Source organism: Microtus ochrogaster, chromosome 18 (assembly GCF_000317375.1).
Source record: "Microtus ochrogaster isolate Prairie Vole_2 chromosome 18, MicOch1.0, whole genome shotgun sequence".
NCBI lineage: Eukaryota > Metazoa > Chordata > Mammalia > Rodentia > Cricetidae > Microtus > Microtus ochrogaster.
Window position 1 is genome coordinate 34,424,438 of NC_022020.1, and position 20,157 is coordinate 34,444,594.

The 20,157-nt window shown below is 36.3% G+C and overlaps 1 protein-coding gene across 4 annotated transcripts in view; it reads left to right on the forward strand.

Moving 5' to 3' along the window:
• The window catches only part of Ap3s1 (adaptor related protein complex 3 subunit sigma 1), a 45,218-nt gene extending 26,736 nt beyond the window's left edge, over nt 1-18,482 (forward strand). The window contains exons 4-8 of one of the 4 annotated variants that reach the window (XR_001229114.2): nt 6,810-6,881; nt 8,858-8,965; nt 11,761-11,801; nt 16,580-16,627; nt 17,783-17,811. Coding sequence is in view for 3 of the 4 variants with exons in the window: in XM_026783393.1 (XP_026639194.1) it covers nt 6,810-6,881; nt 8,858-8,965; nt 16,580-16,627; nt 17,783-17,911 (357 nt within the window). In the remaining variant the exon portion in view is untranslated. Of the gene's footprint in view, nt 1-6,809; nt 6,882-8,857; nt 8,966-11,760; nt 11,802-16,579; nt 16,628-17,782 lie in introns of all 4 variants that reach the window. The other 3 variants (XM_026783393.1, XM_005356078.3, XM_005356077.3) reach the window with 3 other exon arrangements.
• Nucleotides 18,483-20,157: the final 1,675 nt, after the last annotated feature.

Consider the following 20,157-nt stretch of genomic DNA (forward strand, 5'->3'; position numbering starts at 1 on the left):
GTCTTTAGTCTTCTTGCTTCTTTAGTCTCTCTCCTCTAAAGGTTCCTGTCTGTGTCCTTCCCTTCCTGTTTTCATACCTGTCCTTTGAAGAGTGCTGGCCAGTTAGTTTGTGGATGGCCACCCACACGGTCTGCTTGGTGCCATGTACTTCCTTCTTAGTGCTTCCTGTCAGGACGAAAGGGGTGCCAGTTTATTCCTTTTCTTTCATTAGGGCATTTATTCCAGCCACTTGGTTAAGATGGGCCTACCAGGTTTGTCCACCATAAATTCTGTTTTCCTTTGTGCTCATAAGTATCTTACAGAAATAGTTAAGGTTATATAATTATATAAGCTTTTACTCTGTATGTATTTGTTCATTAGTTTTAGCATCCATTAACATTTTTTCCCTAAAACATTTACTTGTGATGTTTACCCAAGTAGTTTTTTTTTTTTTTTTACATCATGTTTTCTGTATTTTTTCCAGGTTGAATCCTATTGTTGGGAAAAGATTATAAATACTTGTTAGTCATTTTCTGCTTTCTTTTTTAATCAAGAAATCAGTTGTACTGTATTTAGTTACAAATGGAAGAGTATTTTTCAAGGCAAAATATCATTTTAAAAATTAACTGTTTAGAAGCTTAAAAATAGTTTCACAATTTGTGTCAATATAAGTTTTGTTTTTGTGGTGCTGGGCAATACAAATTTTTAAAAAAACGTTTTTATGAGTAGGTTTTATACTAAGTATTCAGAGACTTCATTTTTAAATTAATATTTGATTTATTACTTATAAATTGCAACTAGTTCTTCCTTAACTTCTGAAGTCAGAGTATAAACCATATGTAAATGCAAAGACTGTTAACATAATGCAAGTCCTGTAGCACAAGCAGCCATTGTTGTACACAGACAGCATCCCAGAAACTCGGGGCAGCACTTTGCACAGGCAGGTATTAATTAGCTCAGCTCCACTAACACAGTACCATGGAGAAAAAGGAGTGACTGGATCTTAAACTGAATTTATGTTTAATATATCTTACATTTAAACATTTAAATATTTAGACTTTCTCAGACTCTTTTTTTCCTTAATTCAATTATAAAAGCTAATGTCTTAGTCAGGCTTTCCTTTCCTTTTCATTGAGTTGTGCTAAGTGCACATTCATCATCTCTGGTGGCCACCATCGCTGAGTTAAGTGCTACCTGTACCCCTTAACCCACGTTGAGAAGATTGTGAGCAGCATCTGCAGCAGGGGTGTGTACTGGAGAGTGTGTGGATGATAGCTCTCCTTCATCTTACTCCGTCATCCTTGGTTTTTTTAGACATTCAGTATTTAGTGATAATTATTGGCTTGGGCTAAACCTAAACCAAAATATATTTTTTAAGGATATCTGAGCCAGGCAGTGGTGGCCCAGGCCTTTAATCCCAGCATTTGGAAGGCAGAGACAGGTGAATCTCTGTGAGTTCAAGGCCAGCCTGGTCTACAGAGCAAGTTCCAAGACAGCCAGAACTACATGGAGTAAGCTTGTCTTGAAAAACCAAATCAAACCCAGAACAACAACAAAAATATGACTAAAGAATGTTTATATCGCTTGGAATAGTATCAGAATTCTTAGATTTTTATCTCCTGTTCTTTCACTGAGGATTCAAAGAGGAGCAGACAGATAGACAAAAAGAGACTATTTGAGTTTGGGGCTTGAAACTCTGCACGTAGCCCAGGCTGGCCGTGGATTTCTAGCCCTCCTCCCTCAGGCCTCAGTAGTGCTGTGGTTGTGGCTGTACGCCTCTAGGTCTGATCATTTGTTTTGTGCTGTTTTAGAGCAGGGTCTCACACAGTTACCAACTAGTCTGGAATTCACCATTTATTTCGTACTGGTCTTGAACTCCTGATAGTTCTCTTCCTCAGCCTCCTGAGTGCTATGGTTACAGGCATGTGCTAACACCTAGCCCTTTTCACCGTATACCATATCAGTTTTACTTTTTACTTCATTATTTATAGATCCAAACTAATAGGATTCATTTCTCATGAATTTTAACAGAAGTTCCTAAATGCAGACAGAAAATCCTTCCTTAACCTAGAAACCCTAAGAGGTTTGCCACATAAGTGCTATTGCTTGGGTTTTTTTTTTTTTTTATGACATTTGTTTTTACAGCTCCTCGAGCACATTTTTATTTACCCATCTGTGTGTGTATTTTAGCAGTAGCCAAGGTGTGATGCAGTGCCTTCTCTTATGAGATACCATTCTGAGCACTTTTATAGCTACTCATTTTATTATTACGACAACCTTATAATATAGGAATCATTATTATACCTAGATGAAGAAACAGACTTGATGGTGGTAAGTAGCTGCTCCAAATTTCTGAGTTTTGAGTATAGATAGATGGATGCTTGTGTTCTTAAGTGCAGTTACGAGCCACACAACATCATTCCAGCTGAATGCATGACGGTTGTCCCATAGTGGATTTTAAAAAATCACTATCATCTAGTGAAATCGTAACCTTTATCATGTTTGCAGTGATGCTGCTGTAATGGGCTGCCTGGGTTACCTGTGTGTAACACACAGGTATAAGGATGCCTGATAGTGCTGGACAGTGGTGTTGACCACCTTTGATTCCAATACTCAGGAAGCAGAGGCAGGCGGGTCTCTGAATTTGAGACTAACCTGGTCTGCAGTGTGAGTTCTAGGACTGCCAAGGCTACAGATTGAAAAACCTGGGAGAGAGAGGGAGAGAGAGAAGGAGGGAGGGAGGGAGGGAGGGAGAGAGGGAAGGAGGGAAGGAGGGAGGGAGGGAGAGAAATATGAATGAATGCCCAATAGTAAGTGTTGCAATTTTCTCTCTGTTGCTGAAGCACTCTGACCAAAAGCAAAAACAACTAAGGGAGGTTAAGGTTTATATTAGCTTACAAGTTACAGTCCATCAGAGAGGGAACTCGAGCAGAAACTTGGATCAGAAACCATGGCCATTACTGCTTGCTGTCTTCCCACATGTTTGTGCTTAGTTCCTTTTCCCACCTTCTCAGAGAACGGTCCTGCCTACAACAGACCGAGACTGGGCCTTCCTATATCACATAACAATCAAAATTCCCCCACAGACATGCCCACAGGCCAGTCTGATCTAAGCAATTCCTAAATTGAGAGTCTCTTCTCAGATGACTCGACTGTCAAGTTCACAAAGCTAACTAGGACACTGACAACTGTATGATAGACTGAGCATATCACACCATACCTTTTTATTGTTTTACAGTCCACCCCTATCTGTTTCTTTTGTGAGTTTACCCTAAAACAGTGTACTGTGTCCTCTCAGCACCAACCTTATATGCTTAGCACTTACTATGCCCTTTAATTGCATCATTTTCTTTTTTGCCTAACTTAATCTTAGGGGACTTTGTTCTACTGGATTTTCTGTTTTAACTGGGTCTCATGTATCCCAGGCTATTTTGCATTCACTGTAAAGCCAAGGATGACCCTGGACTTTGATTTTCTGCTTCTGTCTCCCACACCCAGTGTATGCAGTGCTGTATGTAAGTTAAACCCAGGGCGTTGTGCATGCTAAGCAAGCCCTCTACTAACTGAGCTATGCTCTCAGCCCCTAATCTTAAATTGTTCATTCATCAGAGCTTTTCTTCTGCATTTATAGTACATGAGACCATGCCCAAAAGTGGGCTGGTATCTTAAAGGCTGTTGGCTGAAGGAGATCCCACAGCACAAGGGTTTTCTTGTAATGAGGGAAGTGGGACCTGTTTATATGTGGATGTGTCACCTTCCTTATTATGTCTATCATCATTAAACTGAATACTAATTTTCTGGGGTTTTTTTTTGAAGTGAAAGAAGTTAAAATATCATACAGTAAAGTAAAAACAATTTATTTCCTACTAGCCTTTGAATTCCTTAACCAGAGGTTAAGTCTTTGATTTTATATTCTTGCCATGTAAGACACTGACTCTAAACTTTATATTTTTTTTTTAAGTGAGACACAAGGGGGTGCTATTTATCATATCACTTCTAGGTCTTAACTTTTTAAAAATCATTGTCCTTGAGAAATTATAATAGGATGGCACTTTAATATTATTTGTGATCCAGAACCTCTAAGGTCCTTTAAGTAAATAAAAAAAATCTTTGTGTACTTTTTTGCAGATCGATTAACCCTAAGAATATAACGTGTGTCCTCTGGGTTTTCTAATAATATTAAATAATTTTTGCTGAATGGAAAGAGAATTGCTGAATTGAAACAGTCTGAATGTTTTCAGCCACACTTAATGTTTTGACTGGATTACATGTAAATCTTAAGAATTAGTTTTATAAACTAAGACTGTATAGTTATAGTCTTTTTATCTTGTTGTTCATCTATTTCCGGAGATTTTCTGAGCCGATACTTTTATCAAACATGAGAGTCATAATCCAATCTATGCCCCAAATTAGGTCTGGACTGTTCTCAGAAAGCCAATTAAAGGTGGAAAGTAGAGAAGAATGTATTCAATGTGGTTACATTGGTCCAAGTCAGAGTCCTGAAATAGACCAGGGTTTAAACAGAGGGCAAAGGATATGCTCATCTAAGCAGCTTTAGTTAAGGTGTGCTCCTGCCCATGTTAACCCATTCTTGTCTGAATTTCAGTCTCATCCTGTGAGGTGGTTTCATATACTGTTAGAACTGGGTTTGGGTCTAGATGAAAAATGAAAACAACAGATTTAGCAAATAAAATTAATACATTTTATTTTGTACATACCACTCACAAACTGTAAAGATTGGGTTAAGAAAATAGGTTTAGCGATGTGAGAAGTGAGAACACCTTCAGGCACACACATCCCAGATACATTTAATAACCTTGTTCATAGTCAATACAGTAAAAGTCACGCTTTTATTGGAAAGGAGGCAAAGATGATGCTATTTATTTTATAAACATATTTTAAAAGAATTAACATCTCAAAATTTAACTAAAAGCTTTCCTTAGAGATATCTTTAGTAAAAAAAAAATGTTATACTTACAAGTAAATGCCATGCCTCTATCAGCACTAAGCAAAAACTGGCCCTCAGTTTCACTTTCTTAGTATATTTGAAAAGACATGCAAAGAAGCTACGATTATGGGCCAGTCCTCAAGTCTGAGTTCTAATTTTGTGGGTGTGCTTACTTTTCTAGTAGTCTGCAGTATTGCAGTGTCAGTGCGAGGAGAATAGCCCCAGTTGTGTCACAAGGAAAAGGAGAAACTGGACTTCCTTCACAGGCAACGCTGGCTAGAAAAACTTACTGCTAATCTTTTGCAGTTCCCCGACTTTCATGTTCTGATTTGTTCTTCCTTTTCTTCAACACACCAATTTTAGATGTTAAAAAGAGAATTATTCCTTTTAATTATTTTGAGGTTTAGAAAATACTAGCAATATTGTTGAAGAATGAACTTTTTTTGTTTGTTTGTTTGCTTGTATGTCAAGACAGGGTTTCTCTTTATAGCCCTGGCTGTCCTGAAACTCACTCCATAGACCAGGCTGTACGTGATCTCAGAAATCTGCCTGATTCTGCCTCCTGATTAAAGGTGTGACCACCACCGTGCAGCCAAGAATGAACTTTGTATTAATTAAAACAAGCAGATCTATTGGAGCTGTTATCTGAGTAATATATTCCTCACGTAAACAGTAGAGCCGTGAAATTAAAGGTCACTAGCTAATATCCCTTGGAAGATGCACTTTTACAGAGTGGGGTGTAGATGTTATCCATAGAAACTTCCATAATGTATAGTGGAAGAATTATTAGAATGGATTGATAGCTGGATATTTTAGTTAATGAGTATAAAATCTCATCTTGGCTGTTGTTCGTGTTCATCTTTTCAGAACTTTTCATCTGCTTTTGTTTCTTGATAGTGACAATGATGAATATTAAAATCTCAGCATCCTGGTAATGAGAAATTTATACTAAGATAATGTTCTTCCTTTTGGAAAGTGAGGTCAGAAGTTGTTTTGGTGGTGGTGGCAGTGTGTGTGCTCATTTAGACATTTGCTATATGTACTTAGAGAATAAAACAGTGTATATATAACTCCCCCACGTAAATAAACAGTATGCTGTTGTTAGTTGGGGTCTGACTTTTACTAGGGGTCAGTCACATAAGTATATAGTGCCTGTGTGACTGACTTTGGTTATGTAAGCTAAAGACCCCCCCCCCAGAAAGAAAAGTGTCGGTCATAAAGCATATTACATTGATATCTGCTTAGATTGATCAGGTGAGTAAAGTAAGGCCCAATTATCATTTGTGTTCAAAAACACTTATTATCAGACAGAGTATTATAGAAAGTCAGAGCTTAGTTCTTAGGAGCTGACCAAAGACAAGTCCTAAAACAGGTCATTTGGGGTATATGTGTGCAGGTTTGAACCTATGACTACTGAGGTAACTCTTCAAAAAGTCATACAAGTTACTGAGTTCAATCTGATGATGAGGTCTTGTTCTTTCACTAAGTCATGTCTAGGGGTTAGTTAGAGTAATTTTGTAATTAAAAATGACTGGCCACATTAGGTATGAAAGAAACTTGGACTCTATCCATTAGAACTCTCTGATGAATTTTTACTCAAATACTTTCCTAAAGAAAACTTATTTGACTATTTAAATTTTTAAAAATTTTAAGTAATGGTGTTGATCCTATTTAATTTTATTAATTTACAGAAGTTTGTTTTGAATACTAAAATTTAGTTTATCTGAAAGTGGCATTTGCTTTTTATTATGGTCTTGAATTTTCAAAAGAGGTTCTGATAATAGAAGTTTTTATATAGTAAGGATTGTCTGCCTCATATATAAGAAGTTTGAATGAATGTACATACTTTTCAAAATATCTTTTTTCTTTTCTTTTTCCTTAGGTATTTGTGGAAACATTAGACAAATGTTTTGAAAATGTCTGTGAACTGGATTTAATATTCCATGTAGACAAGGTACTGTTTACCATGTTGTCAATATTTTAAGCTTTTTATTTAGGAAAAGCCTTGATTTGTGCTTGTTAGAGTGGAATGCCACTTAATGAACAAAGCTAGAAGAATTCCTACCTAGGAGAGGAAATGACATGGGCAGGGATTGGTGGACATGGTTGCCTCTGCCTGGGTCTGTGGTTGGAGGAACTTGCATTTAAACTGGATTATAAGAATGAATAAATAGAAAAGGATTCTAGAAAAGGAGAGAACCATACTGGCAAAAGTAAAATACAGGCTGTTCTGTAAAGAGGGATTGGTATTAATCAAGAGAACTGGTTTTGAAGAGCTTTTACTGCCTTGAATTTGAGATTTTATTCTGAAGCAGTTTAATTAAGTTTCTCTTGGCAGTGCTGTTGTTTTGTTTGTGTGTATTTGGAGGGCATTTTTTCCCCTGAAGCATGGAAATTAGTTTTGTGTGCGTTGAGATTTAAAACAAGTGAGTTAAGGGCTTGTTGGAATAGTCAGAAGGAAATTTCCACCAAGGGAGACTAAGGAAAGATTGGGTCAGTGTCGATGGCTCCTAAAGCTGAAGGTGAGGAGGAGACTGGGTTTCTGGCCACAGTTGCTGCGTGTTTGGAGGTGATGGTCCTAAGAGGAAGAGCTCCCAAAGAATGCACACTGGTTACTGTCCTAAGTAAGTAATCTGATGGCTTGGGGCTTTCTTTTGGTTTGTTTGTTTTGTGTTTTCTTGTTGTTAGCTTTTCAATTTTTCAGTTACTTATTTGTTATTTTGCATATGTTTTGTCTGCATGTATGTTTGTGCACTACATGCATATGTGGTACCTGCAGGAGCCAGAAGAGGGTGTCTGATGGATCTCCCCGAGCTGGAGTTACTGAGAGTTGTGAGCTGAGATGTGGGAGCTGGGGGTTGAATCTCGATTAAGAGCAGCCAGAGCTCTTAATCAGAGCCATGTCTCTAGCCCCTGTTGCTATTTTTGAGGAAGAGGGGTTGTAAGTTGTAAATGTCTCAACTCTGAGGGGAAAGGTTTCCCCAGTGTTGCAGCTCTGAAGGGAAAATCCTGGCATTTGTGAACCACGGGATACCACAAAGTCACACAGCACAACGAACCTTTACACAAGAGATTTATTGGGAAAGACACTAGGAGGTGGCCGCCTCTGCTCCGGTGAGAAACAGAAATAGCTGAGCAGGAAGCAGACTTCATATAGATTTCTTGGGCAGGAAGAGCTTTCCAGGGTGCCCTGATCTTGGGCCTTTTTTCTTTCCCCCTGTTGAGCAGGGCCTGGCCATTTTCCTGCCCTGAGGGGCTGGGTTAGTTGTTTCCTGTAGAGAAGTCTGGAAGGAAGACCTTACAATAATTAACAACATTCTGGTTAGAAAGGAGTAAAACATGCATTTAAAGCTTATGAACTGTGTATTTCTGAGTTTTCCACCTTATATTTTTGGATCAAAATTGAATGCAGGTAAATGAAATTTTCAAAAAATTAAAAATGCAGATGAGAGGGAATTCTGTAATTAATATTTATCACTTATTTAGTTTGATTACTTTTATAGATTGTCTAATTCAATCCTTTCAGTAATCTTATGGAGAACTAATGCTATCTGTTTTCAACTCATTAAACTTAATACCTACATAGACTGTATGAAACCTGAAGTTTCATAGTACTGATGAAAGTGGAATCTGATTACAGTTTATTACAGCAGATTTTATAAATATTTATTTATTTATTTATTATGTATACAATATTCTGTCTGTGTGTATGCCAGAAGGCCAGAAGAGGGCACTAGACCCCATTACAGATGGTTGTGAGCCACTATGTGGTTGCTGGGAATTGAACTCAGGACCTTTGGAAGAGCAGGCAATGCTCTTAATCTCTGAGCCATCTCTCCAGCCCTTACAGCAGATTTTAAAACAAAAATGACAAAATAGTTAAACTCTTTGTAGTGACTTGTCTGTGTTTATATTATTTTTTCCTTTTAGGTTCACAATATTCTTGCAGAAATGGTGATGGGGGGAATGGTATTGGAGACCAACATGAATGAGATTGTTACACAAATTGATGCACAGAATAAACTGGAGAAATCTGAGGTAAGCTGGAAAATGCTTTAGTTAGTGAAGGTTCTGAGCATGCCCGAGAGCTCATGCATGACTCTGCAGCCTTCACTGTGTGTCCTTCAGCAGAACCTTTAGGTACACCTGGAGTACCCTTCAGTTTCAGAGTGAGCACATTTTATGTCAGAATGTCCCAAGACTGCCAACCTCCAAAAAGCTTATGTATTCTTTTAACCACAGTGGGAGTGTGCCTTCAAATACTATTTTAAACTATTTCTGGAGGGAGGAAGAGGAGAGGAAGTAGAGTTCTTGAGGAAGTCATGTTTTGTAATAGGTGTTTAGTCAGTCTGCACATTGAGAAAAATAGATTCAGTACTTTATTCTTTTTTAGGTCCTTCCCAAAGCTAAATAACAAGTTAGTTGTATATTTTATTCATTAATACATAAATTGTACTGTATTCTATGATGGAAACCTGTTATTTGTGGCTAACTGAACAGGTTGAGTAAGAACATTTACACTTCCGTGCTGTGTGACCCTCCTTTAGAGTTTTAGTCGCTTTTCTCAAGAACTGGGCTGCAGGTCAGCGGCAGGTGCTGGGCCTGACCCACTCAAGTTCACATTATCTTGGGATGTTGCTTCTGACACAAGGAGAAAGAGGAGCAGTCTTAATAACGTACTCAGCATTTCCCTTATTTAAAGACTCTCTTTTGTTTATTTTTTTGAGACAGAGTCTCACTGCGTTTCCCTGGCTGGCCTGGCGCTCACAGAGATTCACCTGTGTCTTTCTCGTGGGCACTGGGATCTCAAGGCATGTTTACCATGCCCAGCCTTTAAGGATTATTCTTGCATTTATAACTCAGATTGAAAAACAAAACAAAACAAAAAGAATTATTAGTGGAAGTTCAAACGCATATTGCTGTAAAAAGAGTGGGATTACTGTTACTAAATAAATTTATAACAGGTGAGTTCCAAAAATATGATATTTGGTTGGTGATATTTGAAGTTCAGTTTGATACAGTTTTATGCTCATTTTAATTGAAGGATACACAGGGTTTGAATGAGAAACAGATGAAGCTCCTTATAAAACCACTTTCCTGTATTTTAAAGTAAAGGTAGTCTTCCAGGTCTCTTTCTCTCAATCTGCCATGCCTGTTGGCTTTCCAAAGGGGAGACTTGTAGTGGTGCAGAGTGTAAAGTCAGGACTCGGAACTGTATCGTGTATGTGCTACCACCTCTTTGTGCATTACTGAGTTTTGAAAGCAGAAAATATGCAACAGACAGTTTTGTTTTAGGTCAAGGAAAAGAACAGTTTTATTTAGTATATTTATTTGTAATATTATTTAGTACAGCAAAAAACTATTAAAATATTGGCTTGAAATGTATGCAGATTGTTCAACATTGCTTCAAAAAACTGCGAAAATAGTTTTAAAGTAGGGTTTAAATGAAAGGCCACAGTAACATAATGCATTGCTAGTTGCTCTAAAATGAAGGGTTAATTTGTAAACTCTGTAATAATCTGTAATCATACACTGGTCATGTGACTGGTTTGTTTCATATTGTAGGGACTCATCTCCTGTTAGTGGCAGTCCCTCCTTTTCTTCTTTTTTTGTTTCCTGTTTACTTTTGTTCTATATAGTGTTTTATATATATATGAATAAGAAGTACATTTTGCATATTTGGTTTTTCAGTAGACTATATTAATAAGACAGTTTTTTTTTTAAGCTTTGGAGAGTGGCAAGATACAGAATTCACATTTTTGATGGGAATGCTGTGGTTTTATAAAATTGCTATGCAGAGATTTTTTTTAACGGCATAATCTTATTTATAAAGTTTAGAATATTGGTGCTTGTTTATAATGATTATCCACTGGCTGTGTTCTAATAAGTATACTCAGCTCTTATCTGCTGCCAAATTATTTTTTTTCTGTGTGTGTACTTTGCAAGAATGTATATTTTAATCAGATAAGAAATAAGCCACCAAATGTTATAATGTGTTTCTTTACATTTGACATTCTATTTATTGAAATTATATTAAAATTATATTGACTTCATGCAAGTTGCCATTAACTATATTTTTCAATGTTTGGAAGACCACACACTAAAATTCAAGTTTTCATATGCTTTAATTTTTTAAGTTAACTTCATATATTTAGACCTAACCAGCCAGGTGGCTCTACTGATGAATTTAAAATTATTTAGAGAGTAAAGTATTAATTTTTAGTAAATTTCAAGTATAACACAAAAATAACAAGAAAGACTTAAATAAAATTCAGATTTGTAAAAAGAACTGATCATATTTTAAAAATATGAACTATTTTAGGATTATCTTCTAGCTTTTGAAAATCATCCTGAATATAATTAAGATATGGCTTTTAAAATATTAATTTATTAATTTATTTAGGTTATCTGTCAGAAATCAAATATAGGGACTTGAAGGTAGTCCATTTCCAGTTTAATTCCCAGCCTCCAGACAAGTAGGACAGGTCTGTCTGGTCCCAAGGAGAAAGGCAAAGCATGACGATGTGTCTCACCGTGTGGTGGGAGAGAAAAGATGGTTTATTTTCTTTTGGGGATTTTGGGAGAGACGGGTTTAAGATGGGATATTGGTGGGGACTGGGGAAATTTGAGAGGCACTGAGCAATCTGCCAGGGAATAAAAGGAATTCTGGGGGCGGTAGAGGGGTGGGGTGGGAGACTTGTTGGAATTATGTATTCTGGTTATTGTTAAGGTGGATAAATGGGTCTGGATTTAGTTACTACTTTTTAAGTCAGTCCTCCTTTTTTCCTGAACATCCTGATCTTTCTAGCTCTTTCCATTCTTCTCTCTTACAGACCTTTATCTTTCAGTCTCCCAGACAGGACAGGTAGACAAGGTATTGCTGACTTTGAGAAAACGTACTTAACAAAGGGAAAGCAAAATGATGTCGAAGGCAATTATTTTTTAGGCCAGACTCAAAAATTCTTTGTGTTGATGAACCCATATAGTCCCTGTAGCCTATTTTCCATTCTAGTTTATCCTTGTAGTTCCTTCATCTTTTATTGGACGTAGTGTATTTTACTAGTATATCATTGGCGTCATGTTTGTTCTGTTTTGTCTGCCTGCATTGTAAAAGGAAATTTTAAATTCTTTCTTTGTTTCCTTTTTTTTGTAAAAACATGGTCATTTAATTGAAAACTTCCATTTGTAGAAATAACAATTTACTTTATATGTAAAGTTAATTTTTAGCATCCCCTAGAACCAATCTCAGTTAATTCTGGCAGTAGTTATAGATATGCTGGTATTTCTTTTAAATTCTACATTAATTTCCTAATATAAAATTACCTGCTGGGTTTTGGAAGCTATGAATTTGAAAACCAAAAGCCAAACCTTGTGTTTTTCTGTATGAAGTGGGAAGCAGTGAATGTGTAGAGTTATGACTGCTAAATAGAGTCCTTTCCTCCAAAAATGGTTTTCAGTTCCAAAGTCTTAACAGAACAGTGGCCAGCAAAAGACCAAATTTTAAAAAGATGAACGAAGTGCTCAAAAAATAAATATATACCAAAATCCAGACATTGAAATGCATTATTATGTCTTATAAAACTAATTTTTCTTGTTTATGCTATACATGTAAAAACCTCCACACTCACCCCATACTCTAAAACACACACATACACACACCTTTGATTGTTCTTGTTTCACACCATAAATTAACAGTGAATTACTGTTTAAAAAGTTTTATAATGCTGATGATAAGCAATCTTTTTTGAACAAAACTATGTTAGGAAAAAACTAAGATGGTTATAAATTTCCAATTGAAAATTTCTGAATCAAAATAATTTCCTGAGCCCTACAGTAGATAAGATACTCTCCAAGCTGACAGCCATTGCCTGCCCTGAAGAACTCGAACGCCTTCCTGAGAGCCCAGCAATCACAGTGTTTTAATCTGCAGGGTCTGAGAAGTCGTGATGCACATTAATAGAGTTGTAATACTTATAATTTATGTCTTATTCTGAAACGAGGGCTATTCTCATGAAGCTCAGATACAACTTTCAGTCCCTGTATCTAAGTATTATTTTCTGGTATGGAAAATATATGACCTCATTCACTTTATTGATTGATATCACCAGCAATTTCTATATTCTAATAATTACTTGTATTAAACTATTTTCTAACAAAAGAGGCAATAACCACTTAGATCTTTTAACTTTTATCCCTACAACTGTAATTGAGTTTAAAGAAAATTAGATATCTGGCTGGGTGGTGATGGCACACGCCTTTAATCCCAGCACTTGGGAGGCAGAGGCAGGCTGATCTCTGTGAGTTTGAGGCCAACCTGGTCTACAAGAGCTAGTTCCAGGACAGACTCCAAAGTTACAGAGAAACCCTGTCTCAAAAAACCGAAAAGAAAATTAGGTATCTGTTTCAAAAGAGTAGAGAATAGGAAAAGTGGCCCTAAGATACAGATGTGGGAAGGCCAACACATGAGTCAATACCTTCTCCTTAACTTGATAGGGACATTTGTATTTTTACAAAATTACCATGCGGACCTTTGAGGTCATGTGTTATTGTCAAAACTACCTATAATCAACCCCTAAAGGTTATTAGTCTGCTGTATTTATTTCACTCAGGCAAATCCTGTGTCAGATATTAAAACTGTGGGGCCAGAAGTGTAGCACAGACCTTAGTCCCAGCGCTTGGGAGGCAGAAGCAGGTGGAGTTCAGGACAAACCTGCTCTAAATAGAGAATCCCTGGCCAGCCAGGGCTACTTAGTGAGATCCTGTCTCACCAAGAGAGTAAGAACAGAGAGAAGTTAAAACTGAAACTAAAGATGATATATAAGTTAATTTTTTTTAGGGTTGAAAAGTTTTGAACATTGAGAATTTGCTAAAATTGTTTATAAAATACTATAGGTCTGACTCAGTAGTTGTCATCAGTTGCTAATGTGCTTGTAGTTGTGATGTTAAGCACTGCCTTCAAAACAAGAAACAAGCCTGTTTTGTCTGGCTTGTTTGTTTAGGGTTTTTTGGTTTTTTTTTTTGAGACACAGTCTGGCTGCATGGCTCAGGCTGGCTTTTAACTGAGTTCTGGAACTACAGGTGTGTGCCATTGTGCCCTGCAAGGACAAGGCTATACAAATTCCCAAATTAAAAATTAAACTGCCTCCATTAAGAAATTAAAAGATTTGGGATTTTCTGTTTTACTGAAAAACATTAACTTAAAATGTGTCATTATTTTGTTAATGATTTTGAGTCTGAAACCATTTAATACCATGTTTGTTAATGTTGGTCTTATTTGATTTGGCTCTTAGATCAAAGTTATGAATGTTCACATAGCAGTTTCCAGAAGGAAGGGTGAAGAAAGACTTTAGTTTGTATAGATTATTCCTACTACCATCTTATAATGCTATATTTCAAGCTTGAAGAAAATATTTTAAGATGGTAGTATGGTATTTTATACATCGTGAAATAATAAGTACATAATTTTCCCAAGAAAATTGATAACTGCATGAAGGAAAGGAAATATTCAGGCTCTTTCAAATATATTTTAGCAATGCTGCTTTTTCAGTTTTGCTTGCACATATTTTGTTTATTTTTGGGTCTGGCAATTTAAAAACAAAACCAAAAACGAATCATATCCATCCATTACTATCTTTGTGATTCAGGTGCTTGAAATTTCCAAGAGTATGTCTGTACAAGTCTCTATCTGTTTGGCCTCATTTTGGTATACCTGCAGACTTCATTTTGTTTTCTTTCTCTTAATTCTGTTAATTTATTTAATCTCATGGGAGAGAAAACATGACCATCCTTTTCTCTATGGTACTTCATTCTGTCATCCAGTTCATACTCTTAGCTGCTTTGGATCCATATATTTGTTTTTGTTAGTGGAGTGGCCGCTGCTTAGCCGCCATGGTAGTGCGCTAGTGTAACAGATGGAAACAAGTTATTTCTCTAGTAGAACTTCAGTCTTCTTATTTTTGCTTTGTGTCCACTATGCAATCTTAAACCTTTACGAGCTATACTGTACTGCCAAGAATAGCTTATTTTTCCATTTTAAAATTTTATATATGTTACTAAAAACTGAGGTAAAATTTATTTCTGTAAATGTTGCTGTTGGAAAAAGTTGTTAGTAAAAGTTATCCATATACTTTGGGTACATCTTTCCAAAAGAAAAAAAAAATTCTTCACTAAGATGAAAATTACTTTCACCTGTGTCAGAAAACTGATTTCCTAATGGGAAATTGCCTTTTCCATATTTTACTTTTTAGCAAAAAAAGTTTCAGACTTGACAGTCATGGACGTCTGAAAATGAAATTTATTTTCTGTTTTGATGTTATATGAGTAACAGTCCTTCTGTTTAAATCATAGTTTATATTCAAACATCTATAGCTCATGCCAGCTTTGTATAGTGACCAGTAGTTCCGTTTTTCTTCATACATTCTGCAGAATCTGTGCTCCTTAAATATTGGCTTAATTAAAATTAAAACATACATTTCATTGTTTACTATCACTTTCCTGATATACATACTACACAAAAGCATTGAACATGCTTGAGAAATAATTTGATTCTCTAATTCATCTGCGTGTTCTAAATAACCCCCATCCTCTGCATGTATAGCTTGCTGCATATGTTTAGAAGAGATGTAGATGGTTGTACTTAGAAACTTCTGGTTTTGCACAGTAAGAATATGGCACGTAAATGCCATTGCAATCATTTTCTGTTGTGCCTTTATATATTTTCATGAGCAGCTAAGAGTTGACAACATCTTTGCTCACAGAAATGGTTTAGTGAAATGTGACAGGATGGTTTTCTTTTCCTTTGCCTGAGCTTAGTTAGCTGTACACCTGGTATTACAGAAAACAAGGCTTCATGGTAGATAATACTGAAAAAATAGGTTTCCTGTTTATAAAGGTAAAATATAAAACCAATAAAATAAGACATGTATTTTTTACAATAATAAAATCTTTTAATAATTTATATCCTTAAAAATATTTGCATTAAAATGCTTTCCTGTCAACTTTTCATTTATAATCCTTAATGTAAATTCCATGGCTAAAATAGTGATGAATTGACCTTGGAATTTGAAATTTTACCAAGTCCTCCTTTGCCTGGAAAAGTTATGATAGTTCCAGATCTCTACAACTTTAAAATAATTTCTGTTCCCTTGCATCCAACATACTTTTGGGAAAAGAAAATTTACAGGGTAGTAAATTCCTTTGAACTGGAATCTTCTTTGCTCCTAAGTCATTCCAAATTTTGATAGCTAGGACTTTTACTTGAAACTATCAAATTAAAGATCCTTTTGAATATGATATATTTTCAGCTCTATTATTCTGAAGTTATGACACTCAGTTTTATCTTTAACACCTTTGGTGGGTGGGAAAGAAGTAGGGTACACCATAAACTTCCTTGTTTCAGGTAGGTACAAATGAAGAAGTCAGTCAAACTTTTAATTTTATATCAAAAACAGCCTCCATTAAATTACGGAAATTGAATTCTCCCACCCTGTCTGGACTTGGACATAGAGCTTTCATCCATTATCACCATATCATTGCCTGTGTAGACCATCGCTAGTAGTCATACAGTTTAATGAATTTCTCTATTTCCAACCCTAAATTGATAATCCGTGGCTTTTATTTTATTGCTTAACAATGTTTGTACCCTTTATTCAGCACATAGTTTACACTGGCCTATTGTGTATCAGTCAAGATTTATCTCAGGTAACAACAGCTTTATTACTACTATTATTTTAATTAAAAGAGGTAGGATTACAGAAGAAAAATGTAAATTATGAAAAGGGACTTTAAAACTATTGCTTCTAATTTCATGGATATTGTCTTTTCATATATGTAATTGAGCAAAGGGGAAGTGTTTGTTTTGTGTAAAACAGTGCCACTCAACTCAGATGGATTTATTGCCTTTGCTTTTTATATAGTCTGAATTTTTAAAAACAGTGAAATCTTATTGGTGTATGTTAAATCTTGACAGGGAAGCCTATTAATTTAACTCAAAAATTATATATATGTAGTTTTCTCTCATTTGAAATCATAGTTTCTAACAAATTATCTGACAAATTATACAGGTTCCTTCTAGAGGAATCCAAGTATATGCACTAGTGATAAGTGAAATTTAAACTTCATTTCTTTATATAGACTATTCTTTCTCTAAGTTTGTGTGGTTGAAACTCAGCATACATTGTTGAGTCTAATCAGAGGACAAAGCATGCTTGCTCATTTGATTCCCACTAATGGCTTGCTCCATGCAGTTTCAGTCTTAGGAAGAATTATTCTTTCTGGATTAAGGCTTCCCTAAAGATGTAATATTTTTTTAATGTTTTAGACCTTTCTTAGAAACTTTGGAAGAGCCCCAACAGTAATAAGACCAATTTCATTGTTTTAAAATGTAAGGATTTAGCCCTGAATGAAGAAGCTAAATAATTGCTATTACTTTTGTTTTATAAACATATATTATTTCCATTTTAAAATAAAAACAAACCTATCATGTTTGTTTCAAAAGATGTTTAATAAGGAAATTAATCTAAATTATTCCTCAAAACTGATATCTGTTAAATTGTAGCTAAAATTTAGCTTTTATTTGAACACTGTGTGGTATCTGGGTAGCACACATAACTTGTACTTAAATCTTTCTTTACATTGTTATTGCATGTATTCATTGTATTTTCTAATGTGTCAGCTGTTTTCTCTTTATAGATTAGTATTTCAAAGTAACCATCTCATACTGATTCAAACTGCCATCTGGTCTCTAAGCTTGTTATGTGAAAACCTTTACCATTGTCCTCCATTGCTGAGTTTGTTTGTAAAGAGCTACATCTGAGTTGTACATTTTCTTTTTCTTTTATTTGCTTCTGTATACAGGCTGGCTTAGCAGGAGCTCCAGCCCGTGCTGTATCAGCTGTAAAGAATATGAATCTTCCTGAGATCCCAAGAAATATTAACATTGGTGACATCAGTATAAAAGTGCCAAACCTGCCCTCTTTTAAATAAAATATTAAAAAGGCCACTCCCAGGTAAATCCAGAGGGAAAGTCATCTAAGTTTACCATGCAATTGTTTACCAAAAATAGAGGAGGAGAGTCTTAACTTTGCTCTTGGATTTAAGTCAAGGTACTGTATAGAAGCTGCATAAAAATCAGTATGGAAGTTCAATGTTGCTTTTCTTGCTCAGTGATTTTAAAGAAATTGAGTGGTTCCAGTGTGATTATTTTTTCTTTTCTAAATTGCATTCCTATGCCCACATAAAGGCATGCCTCTATATATTGGCTATTACAGTATTTCGAAAAGTGAGATGTTTCTTTAATTATGTACAACCCAAAATGTTGATGTTTTGTATGGATCACAAGTGCAGCATTCTCTAATTCTTTCTGCTGTTTGTCACAATTGTTATTTAAAGAACCAAGTATGTATTGCATGAAAACATGACCTTTTCCTTAGTTTAAATAAACTCCAAGGTAGCTGGACTTCTAAAGTACCTTTCTGTTTTGCTTGGTATCTACTTTAGCAATAATTTTTTTTACAACCTTCTGACTCAACAAAGTAAATAAAAGTATATTTTAGCACTGTTAAACACCTGTCAGTGTTGGCTTTTTCAGTTCACACTCATGTCGTTACTCCTCGGAAGCTCACTGAGTCATTGGGAAGCTGCTGCGGCACAGACTGGGGACTGTAGCTCAGCGTGTGTGTTCTGTGTGATGAGGCTTGCAGTGCGGGAGGACATTATCGTTTTCAAGAATGTTAAACAACTGTTTTGTTTTCCTATAAATAGCTTTGCCTTAAGCTCTTTGCCTCCCATTCTTGCCCAGATGATGCTCAGTGATATCAGCTGGCACCTGTTGGTGAGGATTCCAGTTCCTGCTGTAAAATTACAGCCGAAGGAACTGCTGGGTCCTGATTGGTTGGTTTTGCCTTTTAACTTCTGGCATGTGTTCTGGTGTTTGGCCCATTGGCCCCGTATCGTCTCCTGTGGTCTTACCTTGAGAACGGAGAGACCATGGTTTTCTATACAGTTGTTTTTCCCAGACATGTTTTTTTTTTGAACCTTCTACAGATTTGTTTTACATATGAATTTTACTCTAAGAACGCCATAAGAAAAAAATCACTTTAATTTCTTTCAAGCTTTGTCTGCTTTATTTCTCCACTTTAAGCAATGAGACAAAACCATAGCCTGTTGTTCTTAGGGGTGTTTTTTTCTTACACTGAAGCATACATATTTCTCTCTCTGTGGATTCCTAGTATGGAATCATACTGAGATAAAGGAAATTGAACCTTCAGTTTTTAAAATTATCACCAGCTTTGAGATAGTAAAAAAAAAAAAAAAGACTTAGGGGAAAGTCATACAAGCGGAAATTTGTGGGATAAGCATGGTCAGGAAGAAAAATTGCAGAGCCCACATCCAGGGATGTGCTTCAGATATTGAGAAACTGCAGGAGACGGCAGTGGAGCGAGTTACTTAATGCTCCTGCTGTTGGTCTTGTAGATGTTTCTCCTTGGCTGGCTTACCGTGAGGCATAGTCAGTCACGTGAAACGTTTAGATGTTTCAGAGTAAAACAAGGAAGAAATGTTCTTTTGAACATAGATTATTCATGTTTGTACTCCTAAACCAAATCAAAATGACAGAAGTTTTAAAAATTACTCGGATGCAAAGTGTCACGAAGAATTGTAGGTGGTAATGACATTTTGGGAGGGAGGCGCTTGTAAGTGAGCAGGATGCACATAAAGGCGTCCTGCAAAGGTGGTGTCAGTCAGGCGGCAGGAAGTCTTGAAGTATGCGGGCTCACACAAACGAGCCCCCCCCCCCCCAGTTTTAGGAGCTGGAGGTGCTAGAGCTCTTAGAATGAAATTACTTGTATAAATCTAGAAAAATAAATTGACTTCGATATTCCCCCTGTTGCCTGTTCTCTCTGCAAGAGACGGCAGGGACAGGCATGACTTAAGACTGAGCGCTGATGTATGGCAGAGGACCCTAAAAATCAGCCAAATGGTGATTTATGTCAGGTCAGCCAGACTTAAATATCCCTCAACTCTGCCTTTGGAAAAGAGAAGACACTAGTCTATTCTTCCAAGAGAAAAGACGTGTGTGTGTGTGTGTTGTTGTTTTGAGACAGGTCTCACTCTGTAGCCCTAACTGATCTGGAACTCTCTGGGTAGACCAGGCTGGCTTGGAATTCACAGAGATTCTCCTGCCTGTCTCTCTCTCCTGAATGCTAGAATTCCAAGCATGCGCCCGGCATAAA